At 50.5% G+C, this 14,274-nt stretch overlaps 3 protein-coding genes across 3 annotated transcripts; 1 reads left to right on the forward strand and 2 right to left on the reverse strand.

The window, feature by feature from the left end:
- Positions 1–10: 10 nt before the first annotated feature.
- Positions 11–1,570, forward strand: UHO2_02586 (uncharacterized protein; the record flags this gene model as incomplete). The annotated part of the gene is made up of 1 exon (XM_041555374.1): positions 11–1,570. The coding sequence occupies one exon, from the start codon at positions 11–13 to the stop codon at positions 1,568–1,570; it is 1,560 nt and encodes a 519-aa protein (XP_041411308.1).
- A 7,354-nt stretch (positions 1,571–8,924) lies between these two features.
- On the reverse strand, positions 8,925–9,656 carry UHO2_02587 (uncharacterized protein; the record flags this gene model as incomplete). The annotated part of the gene is made up of 1 exon (XM_041555375.1): positions 8,925–9,656. The coding sequence occupies one exon, from the start codon at positions 9,654–9,656 to the stop codon at positions 8,925–8,927; it is 732 nt and encodes a 243-aa protein (XP_041411309.1).
- A 1,421-nt stretch (positions 9,657–11,077) lies between these two features.
- On the reverse strand, positions 11,078–13,938 carry UHO2_02588 (uncharacterized protein; the record flags this gene model as incomplete). The annotated part of the gene is made up of 5 exons (XM_041555376.1): positions 11,078–11,255; positions 11,457–12,069; positions 12,138–12,820; positions 12,977–13,300; positions 13,337–13,938. The coding sequence occupies 5 exons, from the start codon at positions 13,936–13,938 to the stop codon at positions 11,078–11,080; spliced, it is 2,400 nt and encodes a 799-aa protein (XP_041411310.1).
- Between the last annotated feature and the right edge of the window lie 336 nt (positions 13,939–14,274).

Raw genomic sequence — 14,274 nt, forward strand, 5'->3', positions numbered from 1 at the left:
ACTTGAGGCAATGGGGACTTGGGAGGTGGTGCACCAACCACCAGGAGTACCACTTGTGGACTCTAAGGTTGTGCTTCGGCTGAAGCTTGACGCTGATGGTGTACCTGTTAAGCACAAAGCGCGACTGGTTGCAAGGGGCTTCACACAGAGAGAGGGGATCGACTACCAAGAAACCTTCTCTCCAGTAGCACCCCTCGGAGCGATCAGAGCCATCTTAGCACTAGCAGTGCAGAACAACTGGGAGGTACATGCTCTGGACATCACTATGGCTTACTTGAACTCCACATTAAAGGAAGCAATCTACATGAAGCCGCCAGAAGGATCAGGAGTAGCACCCGGCAAGGTGTACAAGGTAGTCAAGGGCCTATATGGCCTAAAGCAGTCTGGGCGAGAATGGAATCAGGAGTTCGACAGGTCTTTGCGACGCATGGGATTCTTCCAGGTAGAGTGCGCTCCCTGCATCTACACCAAGGGACAGGGTGAAGATATGGCCATTGTGGTCATCTATGTCGATGATACATTAGTCATAGCACCACGGCTGGAAACGGTCCTAAAGGTTAAGAAGCAGATTGGTCAGAGATGGAAGATGGAAGATAGTGGTGAGGTCTCTCACTTCTTGGGCATCAAAATCAGTCGAGACCATGCGATGCGCACCATGACGATTGGTCAGTCAGGGTACATCGACCAAGTGCTGGCAAAGCACCTGGACAAACGCACGAAGCCGACCATGGTTCCAATGCAGAGCATACCGGAGGGAACCCTTGTCGCAAGCGCAGCACAACAGAAGGAGTATCCGGTGATCATTGGCAAGCTGCTCTGGGTTGCCAACAGCACCCGGCCCGACCTTAGCCTTACTGTGGGTGTTCTCGCTAGGCACATGCATGAACCATCACAGGAGCATTATCAGGCAGCACAAAGGGTCCTACACTACCTCGAAAGCACAAGGCAGGTTGGATTGGTTTATAGGGCAAGTGAGTCGCAAGAGCCACTGGTTGCACACAGCGATGCAAACTGGGCAAGCGATGCCACCATACAGAGAAGAAGCACATTGGGGTCAGTGGCATTAGTGTATGGGAACCCAGTAGCCTGGAAGTCAGCGACACAAAAATGCGTGTCATTGTCCACTGTCGAGGCAGAGTTCATTGCAGCCACGGAAGCAACACGTGAGGTGCTCTTCCTCAAGCAGCTGCTACGCTCAATTGGCATTGCCACAGGCACACCGACGGTCTACTCGGACAACACTGGTTGCATACAGGTTAGTAAGGACCCAGCACAGCACTGGAAGCTTAAGCACATCGACACCAAGTATCACTTCATCTGTAACAATGTACAAGAGGGAAGGGTGCAGATCAGGTACATAGACACCACAAGAAACTTGGCAGACGTACTCACGAAGCCCATTGGGAGGCAGGCAATGCAGCAAGCAAGATCTGGGCTACACCTGCAAATACCGGCAGCAGTGTACGGAACGGGGTCCCCGAGCTATGCGACAGTGTTGAAGAACGGAGGTCACACTTTGAAGCAACAGCATAATGAACAGGGTACATATGCTGTTGAGGGGGGGAGTTGAAGTAGATAAAGCCGCACAAAGCGTGGAGACAGTGAAGGTAGTGCTTACGGCCGAGTAAAAGGCCTGAACATCTTAGCACGGACCACATGTGTCACAACCTACTCAAGGCAAATGCTTTGTTATGCTCCGCAGTCAATGCAGCTCTCCGCCGCTCTTCTTTTGTATATATAGACTCCTAGCTCTCTCGCTCTCTCTCTCTCCTACCACCATCATCAACAAAGACACCTCAACTCCAACCACTGACGAATGACTCCAACACGCTGACGAATGACTCCAACACGCTGACGAATGACTTCAACTGTTTCTCCTACAGATCTTGGTGAACTCTTCTGCAAATCCCACGATCTTCCCAATTCCTCAATTTTCCATGCTCCCTTCATATGAGTTGATGGATCTTCCTGCTTCCTGCGCATCCAGGCCCATGACAATATCTCGACAGGATCTGTAATAGATGCGTTTCTACTACAGATATCAGGTTCCAGGCGCAAGACCCCTGACACCTATCTTGTGGCTCGGCTTCCATTCCTCGGCCTTCATGCACCTTGTTCTCCAACTCTCGGTTTGCTCACTGCTCAGATATTCCTTCTGTTAATTCTGTTGCATCTTCAACTTGCCCCCTCGACAGCATTACCAGTCCTATGGATCAGGCTAATCAGGATGTGTCCGCCCCTTTTAGTGGCTTTGTTAGGATGTCTGGTACATTGTTGGTCATGCTTACAAATTCAATTGATATGTTTCTTTCCTGTGTGTGATCTCTCACAAAGTGGTACTGTGTGTTGATATGCTTGAGTTTCCAATGTTTGGCCAGGTCCTTGCTGACTTGAATACATCCTTGGCTATCCATTTGGAGTACTGGTTTAATGTCTTCCATTCCTAAGTCTCTCAACAGATAGGAGAAGAAAAGTGCTTCTTGCACTGCCTCAGATGCAGCCACAAATTCTGCTTCTACTGCTGATAGAGCTACACATTTTTGTACTTGTGACCTCCAACTTACTGGGCATCCATATATGTATGTGATCACCCCAGATGTACTTCTCCTCCAGTTGGTGGGGTCTGATGCCCAGTTTGCATCTGTGTATGTCATTACTGCCTCATTTACATGGTTGCCTGATTTTCTCCCTAGGTGTAGTCAGTACTCACTTGTCTGGTTTAGATACTTGAGTGTGTGAATTGCCACCTTTCATGCTCTGTCAGCATCGACATGTGTTGTGCCAAAATCCCCACTATGAAGGAAATGTCCAGCCATACAGTGTTGGACACCCATAGCAGCTGTCCGACAAGCTCTTGATATTTCTTGCTCTGTGACAGTGAGCACTTGCTTCCTTTTGTGGCATCAGCTATGTTCTGCATAGGTACCCAGGATTTATCATTTACTCATTCTAGCCACTTGTTTACCATTGCCCAGATGTATGCAGTCAGATTGAGTGATATGCTACCTTGCCTTCTGTCACAGGGCCAGCGGGCCAGCGTATGAAGGGTGCACCAAATTGACCAGTGGCAATTATGGTAATGTCAGGGTCAGTGGATCAACATATGAAGGGGGCACCAAATTGATTGGCACCAAATCATTGGGAACTGATGAAGCTAATCAGGCTGGTAGTGCATATGATTTACAAGATCAACCGAACTCTGGGTTCCAGGTTAATCTCATGAGGATTGATTGGGATCAGTCAGATCAGCATGCCTCAGCAAGTCGGCTGACATGAGCAAGTGTCAGGAGACTCAGGAAGGAAGATACAGTCAGGGGTCTCGTGCCTGAAACCCAGGTCGGTCTGTCGAGATACTCAGTGACTATCAAACTGTGCAACAGCTATTGTCTTGGTATCAGTCTTGACGAGCTACATTGCTCAGTGACTATCAAGTTGCATGATGACAGCAGTGGCATTCATTGTATATACTATCGTAGGTTTTGGCTGACCTCTGTGGACACTCCATTCAGGGGTAGCTCGGCATGATCAATATCAATATGTAGGTTATGATGACACCAAGGTCTGGTGTGAGTGTTGATGATGATGAGGTTGATGGTGTTGGTAATAAGGTTGGTGGCATCAACACAAGTGTCCAGTGTGTTGACTGATGCTTGAAGTGATCCCTGGACTGCAGTGGACTACTGCCTTTGGTTCTATCTATATCCAGACCACTGGTTTGCTATGAACTGCCTTCAGATGTCAGGTAGTGGTGATACAACACACACACTACAATGAGGAGCAATCTTGCTGGATTGTTACTATGCTGACTGGAAACTAATGTATACTTATGCTGAAGTGATAACTAGTTATGGTGTGTGTAGAGTGGATGAGGATCCACTCGACCTTTGATGATGAGAAGGTATGGTTATATACCTCTTCACAGCATCACCAGTGACACTGCTCCTGCTCTCTCTCCAGAGAGTACCTTCTTCATTGAGTACTTGTACAGGGGGCCCCTCTAGCACCACTCCTGTCCTCCTTGAGCTATCAACTCCTTTGACACTGCTCCTCCTCCTTGCTATCCTGCTTGCTTGGCACCCTTGTGCCTCTTGAGCTGTGTTGACTCCTTCGACACTGCTCCTCCTCCTTGCTGTCCTGCTTGTTTGGCACCCCTGTGCCTCCTGAACTGTGTCGACTCCTTTGACACTGCTCCTCCTCCTTGCTATCCTGCTGCTTGTTTGGCACCCCTGTGCCTCCTGAGTGGTGTTGACTCCTTCGACACTGCTCCTCCTCCTCATGACCTGGTGTCGACTCCTTCAACTCTTGTCTCTCGAGCCCCTGAGTGGTAACCATCTGCATGCTCCTTGAGCTTGGTCCTCTTTGTGGCTGTGCCTGCTCCTTGAGCTTGGTCCTCTTCGTGGCTGTGCCTGGCCCTCCTTGCATATGGGCCCAGTCCTCCTTTGCATGTGAGTCCGTGGAAGTCCATGGTCTCAATGGAGACTGCACTACGACCATGCTCTCCACTGGTATCGACTAGATCTCGGATACCTGTGCTCCTTCCATATGAACCAGTGACCCTCCTGCTTCTTGAGCATTCAGGCCCATGACAGATACCAGCATTAGAAGGAGAAGCATACAGAGATAACCACATGTAGGAGCAGGGGACCAAGCTCAGCATCATGTGGATGGTTACCACTCGAGGGGTACATGCATATAGCCACACAGGCCCAAGCACAGGGGTGACCACATGACCAAGGGGTTTGGTCATGAGGTCTAACAAGTGGCTAAAGGGATTCACAAGATAAGGTTGAGAAGGTGGTCACCAGTGAAGAGAGAAGGAGCTGTGAATGGAGATTGGTTAAACAAAGAGGAGGAGCTGTGTCAAAGGGGTCATCACACATCATCAGGCAGAAAGAGAGAATGAAGGCAAAAGGGCAGTGTTGCATAACCATCATGCTGTGCAAATGGTAGGGGTGCAGCATCAATGGGATTGATGCCAGCAGGAGAGACAGTGTTGAACAGGGGATGAAGGCCCCTCAGGAGGAGTGGGATAGGTGTCACAGGCAACACCAATCAAATGCATAAATACTCTCATTCTACCATAAGCATATGAGTGGAACCTCATTGACTCTACTTACTTACTTAATTACTTACTTACTTTATACTCTACTCTTTACTTGACTCTTAGTTACGTATCATTGCAATAGCAGTGCTTTTGCAACAACCCTCAAACATGTGTGTTGTATCACTGTTAGGCATCAACTGTAGGCAGTGTTCTCCGAACACTTGTGGTCCAGTCCTTCAACTGTAGGCAGTGTTCTCTGAACACCTGTGGTCCAGTTCTCAACTGTAGGCAGTGTTCTTCAACACTTGCAGTCCAGTCCCTTACTGTAGGCAGTGTTCTTCAACACTTGCAGTCCAGTCCCTTACTGTAGGCAGTGTTGCTCAACACCTGTGGTCCAGTTAGTTATTGTAGGTGGTGGCTCACACCTGCAGTCCAGTAACTCCTGTCCTCTGTAGGCAATTAGCATATTGCAGTCCAGACAACATCCAAGAGCATTATCAACAGTACTATGAACACTCATACTGTAGGAGAGGGTGTATCACTCACTCCCCAACAAACAGCATTCATGCCATGCAACCTCTGAATGGAGTGTTCAAGGTGGTCAGCCAAGACTTACCAGTTGGAGACATCTGGTTATGTTTAAGTCAAAACATATCGAGTAGACCTTACTCAACCAACCTCATCTATACCAAACAAATAACACCCAAAACTAGTCTCTGGCGTGCGACCGCTTACAAGTAATACATCACACGTTGTCACATATCTCAACAGGATTTGTAATAGATGCGTTTCTATTACAGATATCAGGTTTCAGGTGCGAGACCTCTGGCAAATCTTCTCGACACTGCCCATCCTCCTCATGGTACCAATACTGATCCTCTCGGTCCGACTCCCTCTCCTCTCAATCCATGGCCATTCCTTGGCCCCTATCTGATGGCCCTCTCTGACCATGTGACCATCCATATTGTCCTGTTTGTCATGGGCCTGGATGCTCAAGAAGCAGGAGGGTCACTGGTTCATATGGAAGGAGCACAGGTATCCGAGATCTAGTCGATACCAGTGGAGAGCATGGTTGTAGTGCAGTCTCCATTGAGACCATGGACTTCCACGGACTCACATGCAAAGGAGGACTGGGCCCATATGCAAGGAGGGCCAGGCACAGCCACGAAGAGGACCAAGCTCAAGGAGCATGCACACAGTTACCACTCAGGGGCTCGAGAGACAAGAGTCAAAGGAACTGTCACCAGTCAAAGGAGAAGGAGCAGTGTATAGGACACTAGCAGGCAGGTCCTGAGGAAGAGGAGCAGTGTCGAAGGAGTCGACACAGGTCATGAGGAGGAGGAGCAGTGTCAAAGGAGTCGACACCACTCAAGAGGCACAGGGGTGCCAAGCAGGAGAGGCCCCTGAGCAGTACTCAATGAAGAAGGTACTCTCTGGAGAGAGAGCAGGAGCAGCATCACTGGTGATGCTGTGAAGAGGTATATAACCATGCTTTCTCATCATCATAGGTCAAGTGGATCCTCATCCACTTTACTCACCATACAACTAGTCAATACTTTAGAAACATAAGTACTCATTAGTTACAGTCAGCATAGCAGCAATCTATCAAGGTTGCTCCTCATCGTAGTGTGTGTGTTGTATCACCACTACCTGATGTCCATAGGTGCCCCATAGCAGGTTAGCAGTCCAGATATAGATAGAACCAAAGGCAGTAGTCCACTGTGGTCCAGGGATCACTTCAAGCATCAAAGTCAACACACTGGACACTCATGTTGACATCACCAACCTTATCACCAACCCCATCAACCTCATTATCATCAACACTCACCAACCTTATCACCAACAACATCAACCTCATCATCATCAACACTCACACCAGACCTTGGTGTCATCATAACCAAAGCATTGATATTGATCGTGCCGAGCTACCCCTGAACGGAGTGTCCACAGAGGTCAGCCAAAACCTATGATAGTATATACAATGAATGCCACCTGCTGTCACTGCACAACTTGATAGTCACCGATACCGAGACAATAGCTGTTGCACAGTTGGATAGTCACTGAGTATCTCGACAGACCGACCTGGGTTTCAGGCGCGAGACCCCTGACACTGTTCTCATCCATGTAGTCTACCTTGTGACTGGTTCTTATGCAATCAAGAGCATGTCCCCCTATGTGGTAACCTGCTGTGTGCTCCTGAGCTTGGTCCTCTTCTTGGCTAAACTTGGACCCCCTTTTGCACATGAGACCCTTCCTTGTGTCCTATCCTACCTTTGATGATAGAGGCCTTTCCTACCAAGTCTCCCATTGCCTCCTTGTGTCCTGTTGGTCCATTCCATACTGATGAAGCTTTGTGTGATGTGTTTTGGTGAAATCAACCCAATGAGCATGTTCCACTTGATTTCAGCAAAACTGATCAGAAACCCCCAATGTGGTTGATTTCCCTGAAATCAACTGGAAACCTGTCTTATGGTTGATGTCACATTTCATGCACCTTTCTTGGTGCACCACATCTTCATCTTCATCTCGGATCTTCGTGCACAGACCCGATCTTCTGCGCAGGTCCTGTGACACTCCTGAGGTGCAAATCCAACTCAGTGTTCCACTCCTGCCCTGATTGCTTCAAACCATATAATCCCTTCATGAGTTTAAGCACTTTTCCTGGTGGTACTTTCAAACCCCATCGGAAAACGGAGACGAGTGTCACACATGGCTAGCGTCACTATGTATCATGTCCTTCTGAACTTGACTCTTTCAGATGGCCTGTCTGGCTATATGCTCCTCGCTTCCCCCTCTCGGCTGTAAAGGTATAGCCCCTGGCCACTTATCTCATTGCAACCACAGTCAATGGCTGAGTCATTTTGATCAGCATATCTGATGCTGTGCTGAGCTTGCGAGAATTTTGAGCTCTTCGGCTGTTCCAAAGCAAATGCTGGCGTGGCGCCTCAAACAGCACAAGAAGGCAGGCATGGGCCAGAATCGACAGAAACTTGGCTGAGTTCTATCCAGCTTCGAAGGTATATATATATGGTATTTGCAAGCAGCGCATACCCCCCAACACCTCCTTATCCTCACTGCACAATGTCATCGGTCACTCTTTCCAACCATGCTCGTACCGAAAGGGCGACCAATCGAGGACCCGACGTTTACCCTTTCTGGGAAGCCGACTCAAACAACCTCTACAGCAGGGTGATCCCTCCTGCAGACTCCAATCTCATCAACACCTCGTACATTCCACCTCAAGGGACAGCCTTGCACAACTGTTGGATTAACCTTATCAAGACTATCCGTAGGACTCCTTTATCTTCCCAGATGTAGCATCACATAGCATTATCACGGGGCCCGAGGCATGGGGTCCTGCCCCCCTCTGGGGGTTAAGCGCGGGACAAACAAGTTTGGCGTATCTGATCTGAATCCTTGGGAAAATGCCGTACTCATAGTATTGATGGGAATCGAGCATCCAAATCGCATGTGCGCCCTGCCCTGAGTGTGTCGATGTTCTCAGAGAAAGGCACGAGACAAGCAAAGACATGAACAGACTGCTGAGGTCGGGCAAAGACACAAGGAGGGAGTTGAGTGAGATTGAAAGAAAACAAAAGGGGAACAACAAAAGGAGTGAAGCGCAAGTGAAAAAGGTCAAGACCTTGTCACTTATGCCAAATCTGTCGCGAAATCAAAGCCTCGAACACAACCCGTGCAGAATAACGGATCATGAAGAAATCGAAACTCGTCTAGCTTCGGCAGCTGAAACGCAGAAACGAAAAATAAGGATGGAACTTTAAACCCAAGGTGAAGGAGGGGCGCGAGTACAAGCGCAAGCAAATTACCTGCTACGCATGAAGATGCTCGCAGACATAGTACAGGGAATGCTACGAGAAGCCTACCCAATTGTGTTGATGTCGAGGAAGAACCACTCGACCTTGTTGGGAAGAACGCCGATGTCCTTGTCTCCCGAGTTGAGGAACTTGGGGTACAGCTTGGTGTCGAGCATGATACCCTCCTGAGGACCATTAGGGCCAAGATCACCGCTCTTGGTGCTCCAGTTACCACCGTTGTGTTCGACAACCCAAGCCTGGATCCAGTGCTCCTTCTCCTTGTCGGTCTGGGGAACCTTGACGAGAGCGCGAACCTTGCAACGACGGTCGTAGAAGTTGTTGAAGTAGAGGTAAGGAACACTGATGGTGTATCGGGGAATACCTTGAGGGAAGTCTTGGGGGTTGGCGGTGTCGGCACATGCTCCTCTCTGGATAGAGGGCACTGGGTCAAAGTTCTTAGCGGGCGAGTAGGCGTGATATTTATACGAAGGTCCTAGGTAGCATTGGACGTTGTTCTCGTCCAACCAGGCCCACTGGCCGTACTTCCTCCACTTGCACTCGGGGTAAGTCTCCTTGACGTCCTTGGGTTTGGGCAAGCCCTCGCCGTTGTGGAGAAGGTATCTGTTATTGAGGAAGATACCGAATTCGGGGTTGCGCGGAGGCTTAACAGCAACGGGGGCAGCCTCTTCAGCACGACGAGCGAACTTGTCGGCGGTGAAGGTGATGTCCATGCTAGCCTGAGCAGCGGGGAGAAGCGCGGCAGCGACAACAAGGAGGGAGGCAAAAGCGAACTTCATCTTGACAGAAGAATTTGTAAGGTGGGAAAGGGTTTCGGGTCTAGGGTTTAAGGTTGTGAGTAGGGGCAGTAGGGCTGATGGGAGGGGAAGAATGGTTGGAAAGGTGAGGAAAAGACTTCAACAAAGTTGCCAGATCGTCGCTTTAAGTATCTTTCAGTCGCTCGGTGACTGTTGTTCGAGTTGGTCGTGAGAGTAAGTTGACTCTTGCGCTAGCTGATGAGCATCGTGTATCATTGCTTCGTGTCTCGTCCCCACCATCTTGCGTGACATAGAGGCCTGATGCCACAGTAAGACGAAGCTTGCTTTCAATCCTTAGAGGTCCCTCTATGTAAAGCCCATCGTCGGAAACACCCTTCATACCAAGCCAGCCACCTTTTCACAGCCTTCATCAACCAGCCCCACTTCACGTTGGAACAGGCACAGAGCCATGTCCGTTGGCAAGCCACTAGTACATCCACCCACATGCGAGATCCACCGAGATCCGACTCTTGGTCGTCAGTTGAAGATGCGTCGGCATTCCAAACGAGATTCATGAGTTCTAGCCGAGGCACCAAGGAACCGAGATCGTGCATAAGCGATGCAGCCAATGAGGCACTTAATGGTTGCCATAGCAGCGGCTTAGGAGTATTGCAGAAGGCGACAACTCAGTAGCACCACTGGACTCATCTCACTCCAACATGTTCGAAGACAGTGATAAGGTATATATATGCTCGTACACATCCCTTTATAGAAAATACAAGCATTATCAAGAAGTCATACGTCTGTGGTAAGAGAGTTTGATCGTGGTTCCGAAGACAGAGTATAATACCTTGTTATTTGCAACTTCGTCCCACCGAATTGTGTTGGCTGTGGAGAAGCACAATGCCACATGAGAATTAGTGTCAGAGGTACTCTTGCGTGCGGACTTCAGTAATTGCTTTGAGCTCGGATCGTGCGCTGGGGGCTGAACAAGATGATTTGGGGCCGTGCACAAGTGAGTTGTAATCTAAGAAGGCCTACGCCACTATCATCACCGTGGGTTCACGATGCAGAAAGGGGTGGTGGGTATGCTGAAATAACCCACTCGCGTAACCAAGCCGTTGCCCCTCCGCGACGGTCCTCCGAAGCGTCCCCACAGTTGAAGACCCTTAACTCGTTTCATTACAGGGGGTGAGCGTTCGCAGCTTCATCATGTACCAGAGTTGAACGATCATCGACAATGCGGTCCTGCACCAGGTCTTTTTCCAACAAGACGTACTGTCCCCACGCGTCGCCGTGAAGTGAACTCGACAGCCAAGATCAGGCCCAATGTGTCACTTCGATTGATTCCACTCCGGCAAACATTGAGCACCAGAATACACAGCGCATGCGGGTATCGAATTCAAAGAATTACACACAATCAGCAGAGCAAAAGGCGAAGTTCGGTGTCGGCACGATCCTGATCAGGAGCCTCCACCGCCACAACCAGCTCCTCCAAAGGCGACCATACCACCACCCGCAGCCATGCCCATGCCAAGCCCACTAACGGCCATCATACCGTAGACGCCGTACATGCTGTAAGCGTTGTGTGTGGTGTCGCCGGTGGATTCTCGACTGACGTAATGAGTGCTGTAAAGTGGGCTGTAGTAGAAAGGGTATAGTCCGGGGGTGTCGTAGCCGAATCTGCAAATCACAAAAACAAAGAGATAAGGGGAAAGATACGAGAAAGGTCAGTACACAGTTGCAGACCAGGGTGGTGTTCCCTCGCGTCCCACTGATAGCGATGCAGGAACATGCAAAGAGAAGAAGAGGCAAAGGGATGAGAAAAGAGGGATGACTTACACAAATGCGCTCTCATGACCTTCGCGGCGCTTTCCTTGCGCCCACTCTTTCACCATGAGCTCTCGGAGCTTATCGTGACGATGCTCCTCTTCCTTGACGATCACGGCCGAGTGAGCACTGGGGTGGGTTGCGTCTTGCCAGACAGTAGTAGCAGTAGCATCATCCTGTGGCTTGTCGCCGGGAAGACCCTTGGCAGCACGCCACTTTCCCTTCAAGCGCGAAGCGAAACCAGACTTGGTTGGCGCAGACTCGCTCGCCTCCTTGCCACTGCTGTTATTGCCACTACCAAGCAGACCTTTGAGCTTCTTCAGCGCACCAGAATCGTTGTAGATACAGCCACACATGGAGTAAGGCTGACCATACCTGTCCTTCCAGAGTGAAGCAGTGCGATCAAAAGCAACCTTTAAAATTCCCGTCTCAATGGCATCATAGTGGTTGACAAACCGGCCGACGAGCGTGAAGCAATGACTGTAATACCTGGATTTGAGCTGATGCGTGTGCCAGCAGAGATCGATGTCCAAGGCGGGTGTGAGCAATGTGGCGACACTAGCCATGAGTTCGAGGAACTTATGATAGCGGATCAAGTGCGCAGAAGGACATCGTCCAGGGCGCCCTGATCGAGCAAGGCAAGATGCGTAGACCATCCGAGCTTTACCATCTCTAGATTGAAGCTCGTCTGACGCTTGACGCCATCGACGACATCGCAGAGCCCCTCGCCGTAAGCAGCAGCGTTACCGTTCTGGTAGCTGCGCATCATCATGGCGATGCGAGCCATTTGCCTGGACTTCTCTTCATAAGACTTGAGCTTCGGCGTGATGGCGTTGCCCATCCATCGGACTTCGAACCATGCGCGGAACGTCTTCATGCTGTAGTTGCACTGCACACCAACTTGCTCGATATCCTGCAATGAGGCACCTTTGGCGACATGGCGATCTTTGTGTGGCATTGCTACGGCAGGCTTTTCATGCAGGAAAATCGGCGTCAACAGAGCTTCGCCGAAATAATCTCGGGAGGAATACTGAGCATGAGCTGAGCCAAGCATGGTGCCAGCCATGAAGAAAACTTGCTTGCCCTCAAACTTCCTTCCGGGACTCTTGCTCCATCGTTTGAAGTCTTGAAGGAAGCGACCGAGCTGGAGGTGGTCAGCCGAGATGAGCTGTGTGCAGCCGTCTGGTCCTTCAACGGGGGTGCAGACACGCTCACAGCCCAGCTCGCCAATGCCCAGCTTCGAAGGATCCTTGCCTTGACCAGTCCAGGGGACGAACTGAGTCTTGTGGCATCGAGGACACTTTACGCGAAGACCAAAGATGTCACCGCCGTTGGTCTCTTGAGCATGGGTTGGGTGCTCGGGAGGAGGCTGAAGGCTAAGGTTCCACGGCTGCTTCGTGCGTGTCGATGTGACATGTTGCTCTCAGTGGCCTTTGGCTGGGTCGATGTTGGTGAGGATGGGGAGATCGGGGTGGGCTCGTTGGGCCAGCTGATGGAGTGGGTAGTCGAAGAAGCCGAGTGGCAAGCGTGACTTGAGGCGCTGGTCGTCTTCTTCCTTGGCAAGCGGGTTGAGGTGGTAGGAGTGAAGCATGAGAGCGACGTCGAGAGGAGGTAAAGCAAAGTCTGGCAAACCATGGGCGTTGTCGAGCAGCCCTTCGAGCAACTTTTCGACGTCTTCACCATCGATCTCTTTGGCCTTGGATTCCCTTAAGGCCGCCTTCTCCTTGACCAGGATGACATGGTCAAAGTGCTTGTTCACAGCGTCGGAGACGAGTATCTGATTAAACCAGATCTCCATACGGTAGGCGGCGCGGTTGAGAAAGATGTTCCATCGATGTTCGCGCTTGAGCTGTTCGCTGAGCTCGGCAGCGGCCTCTTCAGCTTCTTGCTACGTAGGCTTTCTGCCGGATTTGGCGTTTGTGGGAGGAGGCAATTCTGCAGTGGGGGCGTAAGGCGGAGGTGGCGCATCAATGCCGGGTGCGCCAATGTGTCCATCATCTTGAGCCTGTTGGCAGGAAGGATAGTCAAAGTACTCGGTGCCATCCTGAACGTGCTGTCGTAACCGATCAAAGAGGTTGAGCAGCTTGAGATGAGCCTTGAGGTCATCGAGGTTGCAGATGTCCAACTTGGCGCTGGATAATGCAATCTGGACGCCCTTTGTAAGTGCCTTGTCCACCTCTTTACGCTCATCTGGGGTCAGACCGGGACCATCGCAGAGTTTGAGTGAGGCATTCTTGAGTGTAAGCGCGATCTGATCAACCTGATTGGATGGACGAGCAGCGCTGCCAGTGGCGTCGGTATAGTTGGGCAGTAGAGAAGTGGGAGTGGACTCGAAAGGGCTGTCTTTGGAGCAGGCGCTAGAGCCATCACTCAGCGGTGGCGTCTTGCTGTCTTTCATAGTTGTTGTGGTTGTAATGAGAGCCGCTAGCTCAATGGAGAGTTGCAGACCTTGTGATGGTGGTGGCAAGGGAAGCGACGCTGAGCTGAAGGCCATAATCTATCAGACGGAAAGGAGCTCTGCAGGGCAATCTAAGGTGGAGCGTCTGAGCGTAAAAGGGTCAGACAGAGCAGTTGCCGGTCTTGACACAGCGCCGGCGGAACAAGAGTCTCACAATCTGTGTGAGTGTCAGAGTGGACACGAACGACATCCGAGCTCTGCCGCTGGAAGGGGATTAGGCAGCGAACGTGCGTGGCGTGAGCGCTTGTGAGAGGCAACAGAGCACGCACGGAGGCAGCTCGACATGGGCAGAAACTTGATGGTCAGAAGCTTGTACGACGTGTGCACTAAAGGTCCTTGTGCCTGAACGTCCTTTAGGGTTGTTGGGTTGAC

Source organism: Ustilago hordei (assembly GCF_900519145.1).
Source record: "Ustilago hordei strain Uho2 genome assembly, contig: UHO2_contig_04, whole genome shotgun sequence".
In the NCBI taxonomy this organism is placed as follows: Eukaryota; Fungi; Basidiomycota; class Ustilaginomycetes; order Ustilaginales; family Ustilaginaceae; genus Ustilago; species Ustilago hordei.